Source organism: Crinia signifera, chromosome 2, assembly GCF_055691185.1.
Source record: "Crinia signifera chromosome 2, ASM5569118v1, whole genome shotgun sequence".
Classification (NCBI taxonomy): domain Eukaryota; kingdom Metazoa; phylum Chordata; class Amphibia; order Anura; family Myobatrachidae; genus Crinia; species Crinia signifera.
The window spans coordinates 84,572,137-84,599,351 of NC_139218.1; the positions used below are offsets into that span (position 1 = coordinate 84,572,137).

The 27,215-nt window shown below is 41.9% G+C and overlaps 1 protein-coding gene across 2 annotated transcripts in view; it reads left to right on the forward strand.

The window, feature by feature from the left end:
• Positions 1-27,215, forward strand: part of POLA1 (DNA polymerase alpha 1, catalytic subunit) — a 332,356-nt gene that overhangs the window by 177,627 nt on the left and 127,514 nt on the right. For both annotated transcript variants that reach the window (XM_083172524.1, XM_083172525.1), the window contains exon 33: positions 5,258-5,389. In XM_083172524.1, the coding sequence (XP_083028650.1) occupies positions 5,258-5,389 (132 nt within the window). The remainder of the gene's footprint in view (positions 1-5,257; positions 5,390-27,215) is intronic.

Here is a 27,215-nt window from a genome sequence, read left to right on the forward strand (position 1 = left end):
TCCTATTTTAAATGATTTGTCATGGGTCATTTTTCTCTCATTTGTCTGCAAGTGATATTTATCACCACACATTGTCTTACACAATATACAGTATGATGGAATTGATAGTCAACAGGAAGTACAGATATATGCTAGGAACAAATAACGATTCAGTATCTGTGTTACATCCATGCACCAAGGTGAACAATCCCTCCATCAAATTAGATGGACATTTAAACTGTTGTAACATATCTTTGGCGCATCCCACCCTCCCTATCCTTAATAATGAGTCTGGTTATGTTATCTCTCCTGCTGTCTTTCTACTTCAGACATGAAAGTCTCTGGGTGTGTTCCTGCCATGAAGTGATGCCAAAAAATGCATCAACGACCTTGGACCATAAAACAAACTGGGCCAGCTTGACAACTTCTCCTCTCTGTCAGCCACACACACATTTTTGGCATGGAATATGTTGTGAAATAGCAAAATAAACCTTGAAAATTAGTGAACATGGATTATTTTTATCTAAATTAAAAGTAATTATTTTTAAGCTAATTTGGACAAACAGCAGATGTTTTTTTTTTTTTTTTTTTTTTTTTTTTTTAAATCAAAAGAAAAGTCATTGGTAGCTAGTGAGAGGAAAAGGCAGACACAGATCAGCAGTTCCATGCTAAATCCTTGACTTTTGCTTCATTACAGCTGTAAATAAGAAAGCTAATTGCAGAGACTTGACGATTTGCAGATGGGCTAGCTATAGAAGAGCCGGATGTCAAGCTCTGAAATCTCTTCCACCTGGAATTTCTAAGTAATGGTGGGGGTGCTGGGAGAGCGAATGTTAACAGGGAAGGGGAAAGGTGAGCTCTTACAGGAAGGTTTGATCTGAAAATGGCCAATTTGAGGATTAATTTTATGCCTTTTATTTCTATGCTGGAATTATTGTTATGCCCACCTGCAAAAGAAGTACACCAAACAGACATTAGTTGTACAGTTCTCTGTTCTCATCTGTGCTTACAGTTTAATAAAATAACTAGTTTATAAGAAATTTGGAAATTATTAGAGCATATTGTTTAGGAAGGACTAGGCCCACTTATACATAAAAAAATGTACGCTTATATAGAATTTGTGATTTTTGCCATTTTAATGCAGCAGCACCATGCAAACTACAGTTTTAAATATCCCACAGTCAGTGGACACATTTGGAAAAACAGGTGTGCCAATCACAACGGAGATTGGCTTGACTTTCTATATTATAATAGTTAAAATTTGTGCCAAAATAAACTCTTGGTAAATGTACGTGTCTTCTGAAACCCTTTAGATAACGTAAACACAAATGCCAAACCTAAGCAGTCTGTTTTTTTGAGCAGGTGTTTGAAGTCAGAGCTACTAGCACAAGTGATATTTTATGTATTTTTAATATTCCCTTACTGTAAGCCTCAGTTGTCTTCATTTTTACATGGAAAAATCATAAAGTTCCTCTCGCCATAATTTGCATAAAATCCCCCTCCACCTCTGAATACGAACATTGTTAAGCTTGATGACATGTGGAGCTGCCATTCAGTCTGAGGATAGAGTAGGTAAGAACCATTTTCAACTTTAATATATTCTAAGTTTCTCTGACAATATGGTACTGTTAAGCATAGGGGCTCTTTAAGGGAGGAGGGGGCCTGGCGGTGACCTGTGCTAGAGTTTACGGCGCATGTGCAGGTCTCCAGGAAATGGGGCCTATGAGGACACCTCTATTGTGTATGGCGCTACTCACTGAGAAATGGCTGTGACTGATTTGTGTCGGATGCAACAGAGAGACGAGTATGATTTAAATGGGTGTGCAGTGTTTGGGCTGCGCCGGACCCGAGGGCATAGCACACTTTGCATCCATTACATAAAAGGCACAAAATCACAGGGAAGTATGGAAAATTTGTGTAATTCCATTAGTATACAAAGGGAAACTTGCCTTTTGTATAGTCTTTGAGACTCCATCCTCTGCAGAGTTTAGAACTTTGCATGACACCTACAGACCTTAAAGTAGGGATGGAGAACCTTGGGCCCTCCAGCTGTTAAACTACACATCCTGGCATGTCCTGCAACAGTTTTAGCATGGCAAAAAGGTAAATCTTTAGCATTGCATGCCTTAAAGGAATGTGTTTTTCCAAGATGCTTTAGAGCAAAAATGCAAAGGGTGGTGTTACTCAAAATCATTCCTTGTCAAATGAAAAGCCATTTTACAGTGTTGCTCCTGATTTTTTTGTCATTGCTAGATTTTATTGCAAGAAGCGTGTGAATTTGATTCTCAGTCATTAGCAAAGAGGATTTTATCGCATCTCTATGTGTCTCTAGAACCCTTATTTTCATATCCTGGTGTCAATAAATAATAGTTTATTCCTTGTGCACTGGGCTGTGGGATAACACTTCCAATTCATTGGTCAGCCTTTTTGACCTGCTAAAGTTGTCAAGAACTATTACCAATATCTGCTGATGTTGTTGTGCAATTAAGAAACCGGGGTCAAAATATGGCACTATTCAGATCACGTCCTGGAGATGGGAAGATTGAAAAGTGTTGTTGAAGAGTCTATACCAGCAATAGTTCCAGCTACTGATTCCCTCTGCAGATGCTGTGGCAACAACCCAAGTGTAGGGTTTCTACTCTCAGTATAAAGTTTCAGGAACAGAGTGAGAGGATAAATGTAATGTCACATAGATATTGCAACTGGCTTATGTAAAACAAAAAAGTTTAGGTGTCTATCAATACCCATGGCCCTTTACCTTTTTCTCCCAAATGTTTTCTCCCAAATGTATTTGTTCCAGAGTCCAGTCTTTCATCAAAGTTTTGAACAACATTTAATGAATGGTTGTTGAGTAGTAGTAGTAGTAGTAGTAGTAGCACAGAGGCAAATGAGTGTGAGTCAGTACTTGCAAACTGTGAGCACATTTTGTTTAGAATTTCATGGTGTAAGTGGTTGGTTTTAAGAGGTTCTATTTCTGGCAATTACTCTTTACAATTACTCTTTACATACTGAATTTGTAAATTGACGTGTTTCTAAATATGTATGGGGTATGGCTATAGCTGTAATGAATATGGTTAATTTTAATGTCTGATGTTATTGGGGGTAAGACTAATAACATTGAGGCCAAATTCCATTGAAAAAAGTTGCAGCCTTTCGAAGAATGATGCAAACATGCAGTGCAGATACAGATGTCTCCACATGCCTCTATTCTCTCACTACAAGTCACATTATACAGTACATAATGCATGCACTCTGTGTGACACAGAGGGTGTTGTGTGCAACATTTTCCATTACAGTGCATCTTATTAGCAAAAAATGTTTGCAGAATAGTGCACAAGATACTTCTGCTGATTAAAATGATATCCAGAATGTCTATATTCTGTGTGTGACTGCAGGTGTATCAGCATACAACATCCTATGTTACTGTATATAACTATAGTTTTTCAGTAAAATAGTATCACATACATACAAGGTATGGGCGTAAAGGAATGAGACTAAGGGCCTGATTCTGGTTCATTCGCAAAAGCAAATTCTCTTTTTAATGAGCAAAACCATGTTCACCATAGGAGGGGCATATGTGCCGTGTTAAATTTGGGTGGGGTTTGTACTTCAAACTGATATGTATATTGCAGTGTAAAAATGAAGCAGACAGTATTTACCCTGCACAGAAACAAAATAACACCCAAATCTAATTATTGCATTTTCATATACTATATAGGTTAATCCACAAAATATGACCCTTGAAAAACATCTATTATGCCACATTTGATCCAGGGGAACAAAGTCAGCTGAGCCCAGATCCGGACTGTAGGGTGGCTGAGGCAGCGCTTTCAAGTTACGCTTGGCAAAAAGCTCACTTGCAGTGATGTCTGACAAGGCACATTGTTATGATGTAGGACCAAGGTAGTGGCAGTCTTGATAGTGGAAAATACATCATTAACAGTTTGGCCATTAAGTAGAAATTCCTTGTGGACTACAAACTTTGAGTCAAAAAAGAAAATGAGCATTTATTTGGTCGTTGATTTGCTAATTTGGCCATTTTGGGGGAAGCCGGCGATGGTGTGTGCACTTTGCCTTTTGTACTCCAGATTGTACTCAAAGATCCAAGTTTTGTCACCTGTTCTCACTGTCAAAAAAAATAGGCTCGTTTGCACATGCTCCAAAAGTTTGTGGGACATTGTCACACATTTGTCTATTTGATCATAAATAAAAACCTTGGGAACCAATTGGGTACACACCTTTTGCATTGCTAATTTGTTTGTCACAATTGGTTGTAGTTTTTGGAATTCCCAGTCTTTCTGCTACCATTTCTAACTGAAACAGTCCATGTTCAAAACATAGTGTGAATTGTCCACATTTTGCTTATTCCTGCTTGTTGAAGGGCATGCAGAGTGTAGTGCGCCGTTAACATTTTCTCTGCCCTTCTTGAATAATTTAAACCAGCGGTAAACTTGAAGTGGATTCCTTCGCAAAGACCTTTTAAAGCATGGCAAGCATCTCGGTAGCCGATTTCCCAAGTTTAACACAAAAGGTAATCACATATTATTGCTCAATGGTATGCTCCGTCTTGAAGCTTGGCTGACGTAAAAGAGGGCACTACGTTTATAGATCGATCTGTATAATATAAAGGCTCACAGGCAACTGCTACCTATGGAATGTGTAGCCGAGAAACTCATCACATGCTCTGCGCAGCGTGTAAGAAAAAAAATTCTGTTTCATTACTTTCCGGACACACCCTGTATTCCGCAGAGAATATTTAATCATATCAGCCATTGTCCAGTGGAGCTTACAGTCTGTACACCCTACCACATCAGCATATACACTAAAGTTTTATTTTAGTTAACTTTTGATCCTGTCCCATTAACATACAGTAACTGTATGTCTGTTTTTGAGTTGTGGAAGAAAACCGTAGCATGCAAAAAACAAAACCTACAAACCGATAGTGCCTTGTGGAAATCGAGGCCAAGACCTCTGTGTTATGAGGGAGCAAATTACTCCTTGCTGCACCATGCTGTTTATTTAGCATATAAAAAAAGTGATTTCAATGACTAATTAATACAATTTGCAGAACACTCTTCGGCAGAGGTATTTATCCCCCATCTTGTATTGGTTTTAGATGCATAAGACATGTCTCTTTCTATATATTACAACATTCTCTATCTGTGCATTATTTTCCAATAAAGTACTAAAGTACCTAAACTTTATCTTTCAAAATCAATTATTAAAATGTTATAATTTTTTTTGTTTAACTCAGCCAGTCGCATCATTTTCATTGCAGGCACAACAGATCGAGCCCAGTTTACTACGCTGCAGCAAACCAGAGTGTGATGTTTCTCCCTTGGATCATGTTTCTCAGATAAACAATAAGCTGCTCTTGGAAATGAGGCGACACATTAAAAAGTACTATAGTGTAAGTATGAGTTGTGTGTGTATATGTATAAAACATAGAATAGTGTGACCTATTGTGCTTTATGAATGTTATTTTATTTGAGCTAGATCAGGTATGTCCAACCTGCGGCCCTCCAGCTGTTGTAAAACTACACATCCCAGCATGCCTTGCAATAGATTTAGCATTCCCTAATAGCAATACTATGGCAAGGCATGCTGGGATGTGAAGTTTCACAACATCTGGAGGGCCGCAGGTTGGACATGCCTGCGCTAGATTAAAATATTCCTATGTAATATACCTTGAAACTAAAGTTACCTTCATAAGGGGATTTCAATTTGGATGTGTTTTTTTTTTTTTTATATAGTGTCTAGATAGACCGTGAATAGGTCTACCCCAAAAGATCAACATGGAATAGGTTGACCGGGTCAAAATGTAAACCTGAAAAGGGTAGACACCTGAAGATGTCGACATGAGTTTTTGTAATGCACACCCTTGCATGGTTTACTTCGCTCACCGTGCTTCTTGCTCGCTGCGCTCTGCACAGCTATTGTATTCAGTTTATTCACAGATGGTGACGTACGAACAAGCTGGTTAAAAAAAAAAAAAAAAGGATATCACATAAAATGCATGTGTACCTTTTCATGTGTCTACATTTTTGGTACTTGTTTCCTAGCACGGCCACAACGATTTAGATCGTTGTGGTCGGAAGATAAAAAATCGGATCGATCGCATCGCATGCGATTTGGTCGCATGCGATGCGACCGATCCGACCGACCGATTTTTCACCCGATTTTTTTTTTTTTTTCACCCGATTTTTTTCAATTGCCCCCCCAAATGTTACTAAGTGGGCTAGACCCCACGATAGACGTCCACCCGAAGCGTGGCGAGCGCAGCGAGCCCGCGAGGGGCGGCGGTGCGCGTCCTCCGACCTTTTCATTCCCCTACTATCCACGTCGGCGTGGAGTTGAGAATATATAGTGTGGCGAGCGCAGCGAGCCCCGCGAGGGGACGCGTATAACTTCACAGGTATACGCGTCCCCTCGCGGGGCTCGCTGCGCTCGCCACGCTTCGGGCTCGGTGGCTCGCTGCGCTCGCCACACTATATATTCTCAACTCCACGCCGACGTGGATAGTAGGGGAATGAAAAGGTCGGAGGACGCGTACCGCCGCCCCTCGCGGGCTCGCTGCGCTCGCCACGCTTCGGGTTGACGTCTATCGTGGGGTCATGGCGGGCACATAAAAAATGTGAAATGGGTCATATTGGCCCATTTCACCTTTTTTATCATTTTTCCCTATGTGAGATGGACTTAATCAAGTCCATCTAATCTTGTGCCATTATAATGGCACAAGACCGACGCGATCCTCCCGATTTCAATGTTAAAAGATTTTTTAACATTGAAGTCTATGGAAAAATCGGGTGAATCGGTCGGTCGCATCGCGGCCGATTTTAATTGGTCGCGACCGACCGATTGACCCGATTTCTGTCATTCAAAGGGAAAAAATTGTAAAAAATCGGCCACATCGTGAGGATCGTGTCATTTAATTAAGAGCCACGATCACTCACGATTGTGGCCGTTCTAGGAAACAAGTACCACATTTTTCACGTAGACCTCTCTACCCGTCTACCTATTGCATGTCAACATTTTAGGGTAGACCTATTGACAGTCTGTCTAGTCCAGGGGTGGCCAAACCTGTCCTCCAGATCTACCAAAAGTTCATGTTTTTCAGGCAACCTGTGGGCCTATAGTAGGAATGAACGCAGCATGTTTGCAAATGTGACAGTTAGTAATGACTACAGCTGTGCACCAGCTAGGTGATCTGGAAAACGTGGACCGTTGGTAGATCTTGAGGAGTGGTTTGGCCACTTTTTCAGGTCTGCAACTTGGTTTTTCCCCGTTATAAATATTTGCCATAAGAAATTTATTGTCACGGGGAGTTTTATTGTTTTAATTTACAGTAATTTAACTTAATACTTTCAAAGATAGGGATGCTGTTGGAGAAGCTTGGGGAATTGGGCTGGTGTCTGGGAGAGTGTGTAATGGGTAATTTGCCTAGTAATCTGATCACATGAATAGGCGTAGATACCAACGAATGACTAATATGAGAAGTATATTTACCAGTTTGGGTTTAATGAAATGGAGATGTTGCCCATAGCAATCATATGTGGGAAAATATGTGGGATATCCAAATCCGTATCTGGTAATGTGCACTTACCCGGTCTCCAAAAAGTGACCAATATACATCACACAGACGTGTCCAATTGAGGCGAGGACTAATCCACATCTTCCAATTTTATTCCATTATTATTGTTTTTATTAATTCCAATTTACGTTTACTTCCCCACCTTACCCCTTTACTGGTTTATTTGTATTATTGCATTATTTGTATGTACTTTTAACAGTAAAAATTGTTATATTTTTCTACCATCTGGTATTATTCATTGCTTTAAGCGCTGCTCGACTCGCCTAGTGCGTGTCCCCCCTTTCTTCTTTCTTTAAAAAGTGGGGAGTGACTACCCCCACACCTGAGCAGCTGCTTTAATTGGAGAATCAGCTCAATACCAGGCGCCTGATTATGAAGCTTCATTGTACAGTTGCAAGAGAATAGTACAAAGGGCCTCACTGAAAGCAAAATAATTTTGAAACAGTGTGGCCCCCAGCGACCAGTGAGCTTTCAAGGACTTCATCTAAAGTTGCAAGGAAGAGTTTAAAAAAAGGAGACGATAGAGTCCACAGATGTCTGAGGGGTTGTAGGGTCATCTTTCAAATAATATGACAAATAATTGTATACCGAGAATAGATTTGCAATATACAGAGGGTTGAGTTATTTAGTAGCAGATAAGGTATTTGATTCTGTTGCGAGCCTTTTGGAGCATGTGTTTTTGAATATTAAAATTCCGTTCCATGCTATTGATTATGGGTAGAATGGGTATGTTTGTGTGTATTTTGGTTTAAAGTGCCTGTAGCTTCTGGTCCCACCAAAAACTTTGGCAAAATTTGAATCCTGGAAATCTGATTTGTGGAGTAATTGGAGTAAATGGGCCACGTGGGATACCTTCCTGCTATATTGCACTTAGTAGGATGATGTTTTTAATTGTAAGCTGCACATTAAATAGATGAAATAGAGTTTACTTTAGAAATAATAAACTAATCTATAAAGACGGCTGGTTTTGTAAACAAGGAAACACTGCCTTGCATATAAATTTACTTCAAATGTTTATACTGAACAGATGTTCACACAGCTTCTATAATGTGAATATATATTTGTATATACTGTATGTGTGTGTGATATATATATATATATATATATATATATATATATATATATATAATAATAATAAAGAAGGGTTCAGGGTGCGCTATGAATAATTAAACATAATTTAAAAAGATTATATTTAATAAAAAGATGCCCCATGGGCAACAAAAAAATACAGAAACACATTCAATGCAACATGTAGTAAATGTTTCTCAAAGCTTCGGTCTTTCCAACAGTATAATAGGCCCATACGAACATACTAATGCATTAATTGTTTTGTCCAGTATTAAAATTTGTTATTTCCCTATATAGCTAGTATAAAGGCTGGTTGGGGTATGGGTCTCATGCTCTTTTCACCGTGGCAGGTGTTTCATCAAGTCACATTGACTTACTTTGTCTGCGTGTTTTTACTTTTTGTTATTTGAGTTGCTGGGCAACTATTCAGTGTGCTCCAACCGGGCTCCGCCAGCAGGGCAGCACCTATTTCCGCCTTTGGTTGGCATGATGCGGGCAGCCTGGTTGGCGGAAGTATAGTCCCGGCTGCTGGGCACCGATACACATAGCTGATCCGGGGGTACTGAGCACTTCCGGTATTGGCTTGAGGGACGCGGCGTTCAGCAGGTGAGTGTCACTGACTGTAATTAGATGTGTGGGGGGCGGGTATTTTTTGGTTGGGGTTTGTCTGAGGGTATTTAAACATTGTTTGTATTGTTGTACTTGTGTGCTGCTGTCACTGACGAAGGGGGGAACCCCGAAACTGTTGGACCGAATAAAGGACTTTTAACTTTGAAGTCTGTGCAAGTGCCGCTTTTCTGGGATACTATATTCAACTCGGTTTTACCATGCGTAGCTGCTGGTGGTAATATTACTGTTAATGTTGTTGAATCTTTTTTATGGGCTGGTAACTAGCTGTAGATAAAATAAATTAAAAGCTCAAAATAGTATATTGTGATGCTTGTTCAAGCCACACTCTTAAATGTTTTATCTTTTTATGTGAATTTAATATTGTAGCCACAGCTTTTGATATTACTGTTGCCGTAATCACTTTTGCAGACCAATTGGTAGGATGCATGCGGAGTAGGTCCTTTTACTGTAGCCTCTTAATACCTCCTCAAGGCTCAAGCTAACACTGAATGTATTCACAGTACTGTAACAATGCAATTCCTCATGTGTTCGCACTTACTGTCCATTATTGTTTATATGTCGCCAGGATCTGTTTATGGTTGGAGCCTGTTACATTTCCAGGATCTATAGAACCCTTTCCAATTCAGATTCCTGGATGAGTTACCTTGTAGATTGGGATTGTCTGGGATTGTCTGTATGCAGTATTTTCTCAGAACTCTAATATGTTTTTCTCATGCCTGGTTTCCAGTAGACCTGAAAAATTATTTGGCCATTTAAATCTTAAGCACATATGTGATGATTCTGATTTCGGTAGAACCTTTTTTGGTACCAAGCCAAACCGGTTAATTGTACTATGGCCCAAAATACCTTTCAACTCCCAATATATCCCGATAATATCTGAACACTTCAGTAACATTACATACTATACAGACCCGTGGTTGGAGTCTGCATCATAAATCCTGTTCGTTTTCTTTCTAGATAATGAGCAGGTATATTACCCCCGTTGAAATGTTGAGACAGCGCAAACTGTCCACTTTTTGATAATTTTCCTGATGTTTGCATGATTTTTTTACGTTTCTTAGCGAAAATGGGGCTGCTTTACATGGTTTTTGTCACCTCCGTCATGCGATCCCAGATAAGCCGTAGTATGCACCAGCTTATAGGGGCTGATTTAGATAGCTCTGGGCTATCAGTGGTAATACGATATTGGCATAGGTTTTTAAACTTGTTCTATGCTTATCACAGATTGTTTTTAATCCACAGGGTCCATGGTCTCCATAGGGTTAATGGTGGGTTTATGTGGTGGAGACTTGGATCAGGCACCAAACAGCAAAGCTGGTGAGCCTCTTAGTATGTACTGGGCTAATCTTTTGTCACACCCCACCCACACACTGAAGCACTTTACTTTTTGTGCGCTGCCAACAGAAGCTGGTCACCACTGAACAGTGAGGCTGCATCATGCAGCCCAAGCTTTATTATTTTATCAGTACTTGTTTAGTTTCACAGCAGCAGCATGGCTGCGCGTCTGAGTCCCCTCGCTGCGCTTGCCCATGCTATGGGCTCGGTGGCTCGCTACGCTCGCCACACTATCTAAAGTGAACTCCAAGCCAACGTGGATAGTAGGGGTATGTACTATCCACGTTGGCATGGAGTTTATTTTAGAAAGTTTGGCGAGCGCCGAACCCAAAAGTAGCGCGCGGCCATGCTGCCACCGTGAAACTAAACAAGTACCATTTTATCTTTATAACTGTTTGCCTTTGCTTGAGTATATACTGCTGGGCAGTCCAAGGGATGTCATAGCTAAATGCTCCAGCAAACCCCACTGGTCTTCCCTCTCCATACTTCCTCCCTGAGATGCACGGCAGTAATTTTAGAGCTGTGTTGGTCTACAGCTGGGGTAGCCAACCCTAGTCCTCGAGAGCTACCAACAGTGCATGTTTTGCAGGTCTCCTCACAGAATCACAAGTGAGCTAATTAGCTCCATCTGTGTATCTTTTAAAATGTGTCAGTGATTAATGAGTGCAGCTGTGCAGCAGCTAGGTTGCCTGGAAAATGTGAACTGTTGGTAGCTCTCGAGGGCTAGGGTTGGCTACCACTGGTCTACAGGAATGCTGGGCTGATTGACTTGACTGAGTTTTTGGATAAGATATGTGAACTGAAAGAAATTCTATTTAAACCTTGTTTCTTCAGCTCATTCAGCTTTGTTGGTTAGGCCGGTGATTTCCTAACATTTTTTTTTTTTTAATCTTGGTACCCTAGAGTATCACAATTTAGGTTCACAGCAACCCTAGGGCAAAAGCTTCTTATTGATTTTTACTGTATAGTTCATAATCGCACAGTGTTCAGTTACATTTAATGCAGATTTGATGTTGATGCGTGCTCCTGTTTAGTCTGTATCAAAGAAAAAACTAGACTGTGCAGTCTCTTATCTTTACTATCTCGCCTGTAGAATGTATTTGGGGAGAGGGGGCCCTAGGGACCGCTGGCGTCTCGTATCAGGGGGCGGCAGAGTAGTGTAGCAGTAGTGCTTGCGGGTGGTGGGACTCAGTGGTTGCGGGAGAATTGTTTAAAACACTGGGCTGCCCTGTGATTGGTTGAGAGAGCTCAGCTAATCATAGGGCATCCCAGTGTTTTAAACAAATCTGCTGACTCCCGCCACCCACAAGCGCTACTCTATCATACAATACTCCGCTGCCCGCCCTCTTCCATTGAAAGATGGCATGCGACATCTGGTGCTGACTTTTGCACCCAAAAATGTGATCGGATTCGATGGACATCGTACATCGATGTCGCATCGAATCCCATCGCACAAGTTTATGGGCACCGTTAAGGTGCCCAAACATGGAGTGATAATTATGTGCTTTTTTAATTGGATTGCCTTTTATCCAGTTCAAAACGCATGCGATGGGTTAAAGGGATTCAGTATTGAATCCCGGCGGTCGGGATCCCGGCGTTCAGAATCCCGACGCCAGAATCCCGACAGCCGAAATGCCGACAAGGGGGGGACGTGGATCGCCCCCCCTTGCGGGCTCGCTGCGCTCGCCACGCAGCGGGCCCGGTGCCTCGCTACGCTCGGCACGCTATTTTATTCTCCCTCCAGGGTTGTCGTGGACACCCCAGGAGGGAGAAAGTGTCGGCATTTCGGCGGTCGGGATTCCGGCGTCGGGATTCTGAACGCCGGGATCCCGACCGCCGGGATCTTAACTGCATCCCGGTTAAAGCACCATGCGTTTTGAACTAGATGCGATCTAGTTCAAAAAGCACGGGCAGCACATACTATGTGCTGTGCGGTGGGATGTGGGTGGGAGCCGTTCGTCTTTTGGTTTTACCAGCAGACTGAACGACTGTCCATACTGTCCTATGGAAAGCCATTCAGCCCCTTTGAAAATCACTTGCCAGGGGAAAATCACTCAGTGTGTACGCACTGAGCAATTTTTAGGCCAGCAATTTTAACATCATCGCTGTTCATACACACTGGGCGAAATCTCCCAGTGTGTATGGACCTTATTCAGGGCTATTTTTAAGCAGGCTCTAGCAGGAACTGAGGCCCTTTATTCTAGTTCACTCTTTCTGACAAAATATTTCTTTTTTTTTTAATTCAGTAATTTTTATTGAAAGTTTTGGCAATACCAATAAACATAAAAAAAGCAGCTGGACGCACTGGGTATGACAGTGTGCATATGTGAGAAAGATACATTGTACATTAAAATTACGCATATGAAAACAGATACAGAACAAAAGTGTACACGTAGCAGGATTATCAGTTTACCAAGTTGTATTGCAATACATAAGTAAGGTCAATACCCGAAGGCGCCATTCGGGCAGACAATTACAAGGAGGGTATATAGCAACAAAGTCCCACGTATCACAGTTGGCACGTTTTGCAGCCAATATAATTGTAAAGAGATTCTCATAGCACAACAAGCACACAATACAGAAGAGTATTAGACATCCAGCCACTATAACCTACCCTCAACTAACAAAACAAAAATCCCATAAAACCCAAAACAACCCACCCAGAAAACCCCCCACCCTGTACTACCCACCCCCAACTTAGGTGTACTTTATTCCCTGTAACCGTACCCCACTAATCCTACATTAACAATAACCACTGAGGAGAGAAAGTTAGTGGCCCATAGCTGGCGAAAGCAGCTACTATAGCCCAAAAAACCTAACTTATCCCTCCCACCCTAGGCCCCCCCCCCCCCCACCTATCAACTATACCACCCATACTATCCCCCCAAACCCTCCCTCCCTCCCACCCACCCCCCCCACACACACACACACACACATATATATATAAAGAGGAGAATACACGGATAAGAACATGGGCAGAAATTGCCAGGATATTTAAACTAGGTTAAACCTGGTCGGCCTAAACAGGCATATAACTGAGACGATCAATCTCACCCAGCATATAGGAGAATATAGAAAAATTATTTCCACAGCAATGGAAGGTAGTAACGTACTTAGTATGTATCAAAAACAAAACAAGATTATGAACGAATATTGTACTATAAGAGACAGTAGTAATAGGACATCATCATGGGCCTTGGGGACACACTAAGAGCAACACGGATAGCAACTGGGGGAAGCTATCCCGGCCAGGCCTGCATCTCGTATATAACTATATATGGTACAGTCCCACCATCGAATGTCCAAATGCGCATATACAGCAAATGGTAGAAGGATAAGAGTTCCAGAGATGACCAATCCATCCAAGGATAAAATGGTGGACACACAAGGAGGGGGTCAGCCATTATGAGTTCAGTTGTTAAAGGAGTATGACGGGGCGTCATGGAGTCCATCACATGGGCTGGAAATTTCGCAGAGATATTAGGGGAATCCTCCATTTGATGGGGTAGCTCTAGTAGAGGTGTCTCTATAACGGGTACTTGTATCTCAGGCACAGGATGGGAGATAGTAGTAGTATTGTCAGAAAAAGCACCAAGGATCCTCCACATGGAAGCTGTAACAGCCTCTAGGATTTGTTGTAGAGAGCCAGACATTGCTGACATGTTATACTTAATGCACATTCCAAGGAAGTAGTGGAGGCAAGGTAGTGGTGGCCAGCACACCACCCACCGCCTCAATGTCAGAGTGCACCAGCAAGTGATAGGAAATAAAGCAGATTGAGTAATTCAGAGCCACTGACTGTGGTTCATTAAGTTGCAGAGATCACCGGAGATGCGCCACACACAGATCGGATGTTTCACTGAGCCCAGTATTAATTCAGGCAGGGCAGCCCAGGCGCCGCAGCCCAGGAGGCAGGCAAGTGAGATGGCGCCGGCCCCTCCGTGCGGCCAAAGCAGCGTGCCCCCAGGGGGACAACTCCCGCTCACCCCGCTAGATCCGGAGAGTCACCCGGCGCTCCCACCCGCTGACTCACCCAGCCCGAGACACCAGCGCGGTCGGCTCAGATCAAAAGCAGCAGGAGACCCGATGTCTGTGTGCTGCTCCACGGGAGAGATCACCCAAGATGGCGCCCAAACGAGAGCCGCCGGAGCAGAAGGTTTCAGTGGAGGTAGCAAGCCCTGGTCACTCCCAGCTCCCCTGAGTGCGCCGGTCAGCTCATGAGGTGCAGGGGACTCACAAGGGAGGCACAGAGTGTTTCGAGGGGTGCTCGGGTGAGTGCAAACAGGATTTGGAACAGGGTTTTGGTGGAGCTCACACACCACCCGACTTCTCACACGGCCGGCCAAGCCACGCCCCCGACAAAATATTTCTTAGATGGACAAAACCATGTGCACTGCAGTTGAGGCAGGTGTAAAACCCCACCCAAATCTAATTATCTCTGCACAAGTAACACCTGCCTCACCTGCAGTGCACATGGTTTTGTCCATCTAAGAAATATTTTGTCAGAGTGAACTAGAATAAGGGACTCGGTTCCTGCTGGAGCCTGCTGAAAAATAGCCCTGTGCGCAGTTAGCCAAAATATGATAGTCAAAATCAAATCACCGTTGAATGGCACCGTGTGTACACAGCTGAGTAGTTCAAAGTGAAATAAACACCTTGCTTCTGGCTTTAGTTCATAGATATGGCATGATTAGGTACAAATACTTCCCACACATATTTCTGCATTATATGTGTTAAGCGGCTATGATGGGGTTAAATGCAGCTTCATGATTTCATAGAATATATTATGTATTGTAAGATCCTGTTAATATATATGCAGTCGTTTTTCTTCCATTGATTAAAAACTTCAGATTTCTGACAGGTATGGGTTGTCAAAACAGATAACTGAAAGCACTAATTAACGTTCAGATTCCCTTTCCCTTCCAAAATTAACATGTTCAAATATATAGCTATAATCCTGTTTTCAGAAATAGGAAAATAGGGAATGAAAGCTTGCTGAATAGAAAGCAGCAATTTCCTGCATGTTGGTAATCGCCAATCATGAAGAAAAAAAACAGTCTGACATGTACAATGAGAGAGGAGAAACCAGCAAAAATGGACAGTTTTTAACCAAACTTAAAAAAGCCAATAACATTTTACCGATTTTAGTTTACTGATGTGCTTTTTTGGTGTGTGTGTGTGTGTGTGTGTGTGTGTGTGTTTGTGTTTCTCTGGTACTTATGTATTATCTGGGCTCCCATGATAAATGCACCCCATTTTTTCATACCCCTACTATTCAACTACGCATGGAGTTGATTTTATATAGTGTGGCGAGCGCAGCGCGCCACCGTGCCCGAAGCGTGGCGAGCCCCGCGAGGGGACGCGGTCTCATAAGAAAAACGGGAGCCCAGATATTACATAAGTACCGTTTCTCTCAATGAACGTTGGTTTTAGATGTGTAATATATTGGTAGACTTCCTGACCGTTTCTTTTCTGTCTTCTCCGCCCAGAACTGTTGGACTCTTAGGATAGGGTAGCCCCTGTTGTCGATACCTACAGCTGCATGTGGCCTTTTTCCTTTGCTCAACTCTGTCATAAATATAGCCCAGTAGATTCAATAATAACAAAAGGATATGCATTGCATTCATTAAATGATCATAATGAGTCCACATTGTCCAAAGAAATATATTTGAACCTCAAAGATTTTTAAATCAGCTAAAGAGATAATTGGTCAGGAGTGTCAATTAACAGGATTGCAATCAGTTGACTATATGTTTTCTTCACTACCAATGTTGTTCATACATACTATTCCTTGTCAATGGAGATTTCAGGGGGTCCCTTGTAAATTTTCATCATGCTGTAAAAGTTTAGAGAATATCATTTGTCAGGAAGATACTACACATTGAACAAAATTCAGCACTATTGTTACTCTTTTGAGATGTGGACATCTAAAGATCACTGTAATGTTCCAGGGATCTCAATGGGTCTCCTAGCAATGTGCAGACTGTAGTCTACTGTGAATGTGTTTGACAATGCAGGAAAGCACATCAATGTCTGAGGTGAAGCTGTTCCATAGGGATGAATGGGACAACATTTCTTCAAGCAGTTGTCCATTCTGGTCATCAATTCTTGTAAGGTTTTGATGGAAGTACTTGCTGCTCATGGAGGTGCACCACTTGCTCAAAGCAGAACTTAACATGCTTTTTGTTGAGACATTTAGATTTTCTGAATTAATCAAGTGTGTTTAATCCATTATTTCATGTATCGGGTTTATGCTAATTTTATTACTTATGTCAGTGGTTCCCAAACTGTGTGCCTAGGCACCCTGGGGTGCCTCAGGACACTTGCAGGGGTGCCTTGGGTTGGTGGACCAAGATCAATTCATATTATTTATGGACAAATGTACCAGGCAAAACCAGTGCGTGTGGCTGCCAATCCTAATATATGTGCACAAACAGAAGCAAATCCTGTCCCTCACCAGATAACTGTGACATATAAACGCAATGCACTTAATTTAATGTGTTTTTCTGAATTTCTCGATAAGAAGCATTTGGCCTAGGGGTGCCTTGAAAATATTTTGATGCTCTAGGGCGCGGTGATTCAAAAAAGTTTGGGAACCACTGACTTATGTGAAGATATGAAAAAACCTAAGGTCTCTGGCGTAAATGCAAGTTGGTGACAGGACACAAGTGCTCAGTGTAAGATACAATTTAATCATAAAAATAGCAGAACATACATATAAAGGGGGAGAGAAATTACAAAAAGCATTAATTTACTGGTGATTAGGTGATCTTACCCAGCAGATGTTTTGGAGCTTGAAAGGATGTTGTACAGCAAAGTGCAGTCCAGTAATGTACCTTTCTTTCTTAGAGAAGAACATTTTTGAAAAAATCACAAAACCTGACTTTTGCAGAGTCCAAGGTGTACCATATTGTGCCATACATGGTGCAGTAAAACCAAGATGTACGTGAGCACATCTATTAAAGGGGTATTTGTTCCTACATTAAAGTTGCCCAGTAAGGAACGTTGCTTAGGACACCATTGCTTCGAATTAAGGGGTTTACTTTGGGGTATAATTGATATAAAAGATTGTGGATGTGTTCTTAGTAATGTTCATCCCCAGGTTTTCTATGTTTAAGTAGGGCGTCAGGAGACTGGGAAAGCCATCTATTATATAATTAGTGAATTAAATGTTCAAGGCCATAGATTTCATCTTTTAAAGTTTGAGAAGGTGCTACCTTTTTTGGACTTGAAAATTAAATGCGAGAGAGATGAAACGAGGGACAATTTAGTGGCTAGACCAAGTTGCTTACAGAACAGATTCGATTTAAATAGTATTTTCATACTTAGGTTTAAAAGGGATTCCTTGTTTAAGGTGGCATACATTATTCTAAAGGTTCCCATACATTTACCAATTACCCGGTACTTTTTGTGCTAAAATAGCATCGTTGTGCATGCGATGCGATGCTATTTTAGCACAAAAAGTAGCGGGTAATTGGTACATGTATGGGCACCTTTACCATTGTCTTCCTAAAGAGCAACCAATGTTGGAACAGCACGAGCAGGTGTGGGATGGTATGTCTGCAATCATGATGTTGACATTGATGAAATGTCTACGTTAGCATTTCAATTTTTCCTCCCCGGATGACCCAATGGTGATTTACACACTGCTGGTCATGTGATTGTACCAGTTCTGACCTAGCTGGCTAACCCTAACCTTCCCCTAATAATGAACACTCCCTTCGTGCAGCCTAATATCGACATTGTAGTGGTGACGTTTTAAATGTCAACCTACTGACTACTGCTGAAAATAAAATCAGAGCTGTAATGTTTAGGTAGTTATTGCTTAAATATTTTACTTTGCTTTCCAGATCTGAAAAACAAGGTACAGGTTAGGAGGCCCCCTTCATTCTATTCCGTTGTCATGCTTTTGTGAAATATTTAAATATGTAGAAATATGTTAATACAATTTAGTCTCATTGCATATAAAGAATGGGCTTTAGAACCTCAGTTAGTGCTGACTTATATAGCACATGCATAAGCACACTAATTACGCTGCGGCACAATAATTGATATAGTGGCTTTTTATTGAAGAGGAGTAGTGCAAAAATAGAAATGCCATGCTAAATCTAATTTCAGAAGTGAAGAAGGCTTTTTTAAGCAAGAAATTTCATCATCTTGTCAGCTGGCAGAATGCCTGCTGGGGATTCACAAAGGCTAAGAATTACACTTTCATGAAATTTTCCTCACTAACTGCCCTGGTTAATTTGAAAGATAACCCACTGTTCTAATTCATTCTGCGATTAGGAGGTACAGGTTTTTATCTTTTGATCTGACAAAGCATTTGTGTTAATCGTTTTGGCCCTCAACTAGACACTCTTGGGATGGCGCTTTTACAATAAATGTGTCTGTGATAGCTCTTTAGTCTATTATACATACAATAGATCCATAGAACTGGTAATTAATTCTGTACTGCTTTTGGAAGCAGGAAGAATAGGTATAACACTGTCAAGTGCTGCTGGGAAGTTTGTTTAGTCGTTTCATTTTGAAGTGGTACCCTCATGATGTATGAATGTATCATTAAGTACTATGCAGGAGTAGTAAAAGTGGTTTGTTAGTACTAGTAATACTGTAAATTCTTGGATCAATACAAAATATCCCCTTGTAGAATTTTTGTGAGTTGTAAAATAATGAAAATGTATAAAGATGCTACAGACATGCTTTCGAGACACAGCTTTTGCAAGCTGACCGTTTTAATCAAGAAGGATGTACAATAACTCAATTACCAGGTACACAATAATGTCACATTAACTGATAGCTGTAAGTTTAAAGGTCCATATACACTGGGCGATAATCCCCAACATATATGGAAAGCCATACACCAAGCCGCTCATCTGCTGGTAATACCAGCAGATGAACCTCTTTCCCGGCTATGCGGGAGCACGCATTACCTCTCATCGCCGGGCAATACACACTGTTCGGCTTTGAGCTGAAAGCTGCTCAAACTTGGTGTCACTGCAAACAACCTGCGATTGCGACTATATTTGGGTTGGGTAAGCGTGGCAACATCGATATATCTATTGATAACTATTTATATATACACCCCCCCCCCCCCCCCCCCCCTTTCCATCTGAATCCTGCATTTTCCGTGAATATGTATGTAACATTATTGGGTACTCTTTACTTAGCACGGCGCCCATCGCGGGCATTGAATGCACTTAAAAATCGGGTGCGACACCCGGGATTTCCCATAGGGAACAATGTTAAAAAGTCTCAATGGACCCGATTTTACTGTTCAATGCCTCAATGGACCCGATTTTTCCATAGGAAACAATGTTAAATGGGCCACAGAGGCCAAATAGTCCCCTGAAGTGTGAAATGTCCCCCACAATTGTTAACGCCACCCCACGATCAACGTGAACCCGAAGCGTGGCGAGCGGCGGCGGTACGCGTCCTCCGACCTTTTCATACCCCCACTATCCACGTCGGCGTGGAGTTGAGAATAGAATAGTGCCCGAAGCGTGGCGAGCGGACGCGGATGCCTTCACAGTTAAACGCGTCCCTTCACGGGCTTCACAGGTATCCGCATCCCCTCGCGGGGTACGCTGCGCTCGCCACGCTTCGGGCTCGGTGGCTCGCTGCGGGTTCACGTTGATCGTGGGGTGGCGTTAACAATTGTGGGGGCCATTTCACACTTCAGGGGGAGTATTTGGGCTCTGTGGCCCATTTAACATTGTTTCCTATGGAAAAATCGGGTCCATTGAGGCATTGAACAGTAAAATCGCGTCCATTGAGACTTTTAACATTGTTCCCTATGGAAAATCGCGTCGGTCGCGTCGCACCCGTTTTTTTTAGTGCATGCGATGGCCGCGATTTTTTACCCCCGATGACCGCGATCACAATTGTGGGCGCCATGCTAAGTAAAGAGTACCCATTATTATATAGAACCCATAACAATGCCTTCTGTTTAATGTACAGTACACTAGTCTCGGTGTACATGGAATTTCACGGCACTTTAACTTGAACACATCCCTAATGCTGTAAACTTCTAAGTATTCTCTTTTGTGCAGATCTAGTATAGAGATACCAGTAAAGAGATACCTGTGTACTGATAGAAACCACTTTCACTCGGTCTACCTTCAGGGAATAATAGCTTCCTCTGACTTAATTAGCACATTGCGTTCATTCCACAGGCTTCACTATATAGATTTAGTCACATTTTAGACATCATCAAATAAGCCACCGCACTCCTGGAATAAAATAACGCTTTAAGATACAAGATAGAAAAAAAACTCAAACATCTCTGTGGCGCTCTGGGACCATCCTATGATCTGTAATTGCTTTTACATCGGTGACAAGAGAGACAAGAATGTGCTTTCCTTGAACTTAACAACAGTTTGGGCAATTTTATATAATCCAGTAAATACAAATTGTAGCTTGATTATCCATCTACGTCTGTCAAGTGAATTTTAATGGATGAATGAATGAGTCAAGTCTATGCATGAAAATATACAAATGTGCAAAATGTGGGTCTAATTATAAGGCTGCTGAATTTACACAAGGTCAAATAAACAAGGCACCACTGTAATGATTATTAATTGTTAATAATGCCTTTGGGAAAACATTCACATTTCCTTTTTACTGAGTAGTTTCTGCATTTGCCGTCATTTTAAAACTCTGATCAGCAGCAGTTGTTGACTGCACAAAAAAAAAAAAACATTTTTTTTATTCCTTTCTATATTCAGTGGTTAATGTAATTGTACAGTAATTCTTCAATTGTAGGTGAGATGTTTAGGCTCGTACGGCCAATGGTGACTTACATTTTATCTGGTGAAATATCTTTCCCAAACCCTTTTGTCACTGTTCTTTTTAGTACATTCATATATTCTCTATAGTGGTTTTATTAATAAAGGTTTCAAAATGAACAGCTAGTTCCGAGCTAAGCTGCAGTTAACTATTTATTTGTTTATTGACAGGTCTAAAAATCATATCATAAGTGGGGTGAAGGCGTACCGATGTGTTTTCCATACATCATTGCTGCAGTCCTGTGATCTGCAAGGGCCGGCCATCTTTTTACTCAGAAATGTGTTTTAATTGCATTTTGATGCACTAGGAATCAGCAGCAGACTGTGCTGATTAATCTAATATGCAAAACCTCTATTTCTGTATGCAATTGAGTTACTGATTTTGTGTACGGGTTCGGTATGAAATGCCGGTGGTTGGAATCCGATAGTCGAAATACCGACACTGGAATCACGACCACCGAAATGCCGACGGGGGGGTGGGGCGTAGATCGCCCCCAACCCCCTCTTGCGGGCTGGCTGCGCTCGACACGCAGCCAGCCTGGTGCTTCGCTACACTTAGCACACTATTTTATTCTCCCTCTATGGGTGTTGTGGACACCCATGGATGGACAAAGTGCCGGCATTGACGCGGTCGGTATTTCATCCGTCGGGATCCGACCGCCGGCATATTGGCCGCATCCCTTGTGTACAATGTGTTACAATGTTATGGATATGGATTTTTGCCATGAGAAGTTCCATTGTGCTTACTTTACAGACTCAGTCACACACAGATCTATAATTCCCTTGGTGTATCTTCGTTGCAATTCAACTAAGATGTAATTTCAGCAAAATAAAACTTCGGACTCTAGCAGAGATGCAGTCCTCTCATGCTGCATGATGTATCGAGTCTTGATATATGAGGAAACATCAGTAGGAACATAGAAAAAGACGGCATATAAGTTCCACTTTGCCCATCTAGTCTGTCCTTAACACTGACACATGCTAGAGTTAGATTTCCTTTTCACAGGATCCAATTAATCTACCAGTATATTTTTGGATTATGGGAGGAAACAAGAGTACCCGGAGGAAACCCACGCAAGTATGGGGAGAACACACAAACTCCACACAGAGCCACGCTTGGAATCAACCTCAGTGTGTAGCAGTAATGGTAACCATTACACCACACATACTGCCCCTTACACCACCTTGAGTGGAATTAAAACTGAAATAAAGAATTCTTCTATATTATTTAGGCGGCACTTACTACTGATATGTGTTGCAATCTTGAATTTGGCTTTGGTTGAGAAGCTTTTGCCATGTGGCCACACTGGGCTAACTGCTTGGAATGTACTGTTACTGATATCCTAAGCAGCTTAGGTTAAATTTGACACGTGAAACACGGGGTAATATAAGATTCACTCTCAACACAGCTATTGCAAACTTAATTTTGCAAACATATTATTGAAATCCTAAAACAACACATCACATATCTAACAACATCAGGACAGCCTGTATCAACCTTTATTGCACCCACACCACAAAATGGTTTAATAGTTATTTTATCTATTCATAGAAACATAGAATTTGACGGCAGATAAGAACCACTTGGCCCATCTAGTCTGCCCCTTTTTTTAAACATGTTACCTCAAACCATATTTGATCCTTATTTTTTTGTAAGGATATCAATATGCTTATCCCAAGCATGTTTAAATTGTACTACTGTATTTGCGTCTACCACCTCTGATGGTTGGCAATTCCACTTATCTACTACTCTTTCTGTAAAAAAAATCTTCCTCCCATTTCCCCTGAATCTTCCTCCCTCTAGTTTCAGTGCATGTCCTCATGTTCTGTTGCTCCTCTTCCTGTGAAGAATGTCTCCCACCTGTACCTTGTTAAAACCCTTGATATATTTGAAAGTTTCTATCATGTCCCCCCTTTCCCTTCTCTGCTTTAAAGTATACATATTAAGATCTTTTAGTCTTTCCTGGTACGTTTTGTTTTTTTAATTTAGTCTTTATTTATAGATTTTTTTTTTTGTATTTAAAAAAACTGGCTGACAATAGCCATAGAAATCACAAATTATTCACCACAGTATCCGAAAAAGAGTTATGAACAACTTCAAGTACTGTAGGTATAGCAATATATTATCAATAACATGTAAATACCTATACATAAAAACCCCCTCCCCCCACCCCGCAACACAAACCCCAGACCTAGCCTGTCCTCTCTAGCCCTTCTTTCCCATACCTCCTTGCTGGATTAGATTTAAACAAAAACATACAATTTATTCATTAACTGGTGCGACACCCTCGAGACTTCCCTAACCCGCCAATTTTTATTATATGAGAGCCCGGTTCCGCCCATATTTACTATGCATCTTTTGCCCTTGATTCATTCCTTAGATGCGTTAAAGATAGCGTGCAAGGGGACAAAAAAAAAAAATTCCTCCAACCTGCATTATTGAACTGTGCATTTCTTACCCACATGCAATAGACACGAAAATTATCAAAATGTGAACGTCTCTCCTGTTTAGATTTACTTCTTGATTACATGTTTATTTGTGACACCCCCTAACCCATACTAACGTGACTGTTGAACCCCCCCACCCTCCCCCGTGACCCCCTCTCTTTTATTAACTCGTTATAATCTCAATTAGCTTTCAGCAACTATTAGTATTTAATCCGTGTATATTGTTGAATTCCCAAATTATCAGTGTTATCAATGTGAGACCCATTTATTTAGTCAGTATTTATTACCAACCGTTAACCCCCTTACCCTATGTGATATATTTTATGTGCTGAGATTGTCCCTTGCACTACACTTTAATTCACTCTCCATTATTCCGGGCAGCCACTTTAAAAAACCTTGAGTGTCTCCACCTTCCCCATATCTTCCCATATTTAACCAGGGCCCCTCTGGAGGCGTATACAAATCTTTCATGTTCACACGTACTGTTGACCAGATTCACCCATTCGATGACATTAGGTCCCGAAGAGGCCATCCATTGTCTAGCGATGATAACTTTCGCTATTGCTGAGACATTAACCACTAGATCCTTCCAGTCATCATTTGGGTCATCCTGCTCCCACACACCCATTACCATACTAATCGCTGTAAGGGCCCCTCGAGGAACCCCCACAATCACCAACTTGTCCTCCACCCCCGCCCAAAACTCCTTGATGACCTTGCAATCCCATAAGAGGTGCCAAAAGGAACCTACCTCCACCCTACATTTTGGACAGCTATCAGCATGGGTTCCTGCTATTCTTTTTAAACTGACCGGAGTCAGGTAGCTCCTATGGAGGATATTGAATTGCACTTGCTGAATTCGGATTGAGGTAGTAGCTCTACCCGGTACTGCCAATACCCTCCCCCAGACTAGCTCCATCCCCAATTGGATATCAGCAGCCCACTTGTCCCTAAGGACCAGCAATTCGTCGACCTGGGTGTATGATTTCAGGAAGCCATACATTCTGGACAATCTCTTTCCACCACCGCTCAATTGCTTAATGAATCTTTTACATGGTGATTCTAGAACATTTTGTGCAAACCCCCCCTCTTCCTGCTGTAATGCACTTCTGACCTGGAGAAATCTGAAGAACATATGCCTGGGCAAATTATATTCCACCTGGATTTCATCGAAAGATTTAATGTTGCCGTTCCTAAAGAATTGCCCAATCCTTGTCACCTCCTATTTCCCCCAGATCACCATACCCTGTTGCTCTTTTATTTCCATCAATTCATTCAAAGAAAAAATAGAGGTGTCGGGGTCCAACCCCTCAAATTTGATTAACTTATGTACCCATCTCCAAATTTTAACCGCTTGCGTCAAGATAGGTGGTGGGTGCCCTCGCAGATCCAAAGACAGCAGCCACTGAAGTGGACCCAGGTTGGGCTCAACACAACTGATAAGACCGGCTAACTCCACCGTTGCTTCTCCATCCCGAACCCAAGCGCATAGATGGACCAACTGAGCAGCCATATAATAAGCCTTGAAATTCGGAACCGCTAAGCCACCCCTATCCCTGTCTCTGCACAAAATATCCATCCTAATTCGAGGGCGCTTTTCATGCCAAATAAAAGAGGATATGATACTATTAATTTTTTTAAAGTGATCATCCTTTATATAAACCGGTGACTGTTGAAATACATAAATTAACCTGGGTAATATCGACATCTTTATCAAGTTCACCCTGCCAATCTGAGAGATGGGGAGTTTTAACCAGCAGCGACACTTAGCCTTGATATCTTTTATTAGTGGCGTGAGATTGTCCCGAATATAATCTGTTGGAGCCTCCGAGACCCACACACCCAGGTATCTGAATTTATCGGTGGGGTGCAGAGGGGTGCCAGCCATACCTCCTAACTCATTCTCTCCCAGACACAACAAATGGGATTTCCCCCAATTAATTGTGAGACCCGAGAATTCCCCAAACTCCCTCATACTCTCAATAATTCTAGGGATATCCTCCTCGGGGTTCGCTACTCCCACTAACAAGTCGTCCGCGTACAAGGACACCATATTCAAGCCGTAACCCGCTCCATGCCCCCCTCCTTCTAGTTGCTTTCTCAATATGCAGGCCAAGGGTTCGACTGCTACTGCAAACAGCAGGGGGGAAAGGGGGCATCCCTGTCTGGTCCCCCTAAAAAGGGGGAACAGCGGGGATGTAAACCCATTTATCGACAGTCTAGCTTGCGGGTTCTTATAAAGTAGTGAGATCCACACTATAAAGCGATTCTTGAAGCCAAAGGTCCTAAGGACCGCCCACAAATAATCCCATTCAATGGACTTGAAGGCTTTATTCGCATCAAATGATGCAACCGCCACCTTTGCCTTCCTACCCCTTGCTATTTGAATGTAAGAAAAGACCCTTCTCAGATTGATCATGTTAGACTTCCCAGTCATAAATCCCGTTTGATCGGGATGTACAATCTTGTCAATCACCTTGTTCAAACGATTCACCAGAACCTTAGCGTAAATCTTTGCATCTGACGAAATTAAAGAAATTGGCCGATATGAATCAATCTGAGAAGGGTCCTTCCCACTCTTGGGGATCATTATGATCGAGGCTTCCGACATAGAGGGGGGAATATTCTCCTCTACCTCCATCGCCCGGAACAGGACCAACAGTTGTGGACCCATTATTTTAGCAAAGCGCTGATATACTTCTCCCGGAAGGCCATCTAGACCCGGGGCTTTATTGGTAGGCAAAGATTTAATTGCCTCCATGATCTCGGCTAATTCAATAGGGGCCTCTAAAGATTCTCTCAGTTCCCATGGTAGCCTAGGCAAGTCAATCGATTCCAAATACTCCCCAATTGCTTCGCTCTCCTTATTTATTTGGGATTTATACACTTTACCCAGGTGAGCCGTAAATGCCTGTACAATCTTAGGGGTCTCTGAGACCATCTCGCCCGTCTCCAATATAATTTGTGGAATAATGTTTGAAGGGCGATCTTGTTTTGCCAGAATTGCCAACCATTTACCTGCCCTATCCGCGCTAGCGTACCACTGATGAGCCCCATAACTCAATCTACGACAGGTAATGTCCTGTAGGTACTCAAGCCATTCTTTTTGGGCTTGCAGCCAGGCCTCTCCATCTACCTCGAGATTGGATTTCAGATATTTAGTCTCCAAATTACCCATTACTGTCTCCAGTTCATTTGCCCTTACCCTATGCTTTTTCTTTAAGAAAGCAATTTTCTTAATCATGGCACCCCTTATAAAAGCCTTAAAGGCATCCCATACAATTATCCCCCGAGAGGACCCATTGTTAGTCTCAAAAAATTCCTGCATGGTAGCCTCCAATTCCTCCTGCTCGCCCATTTGCTCCAACCAAAAAGGCTGC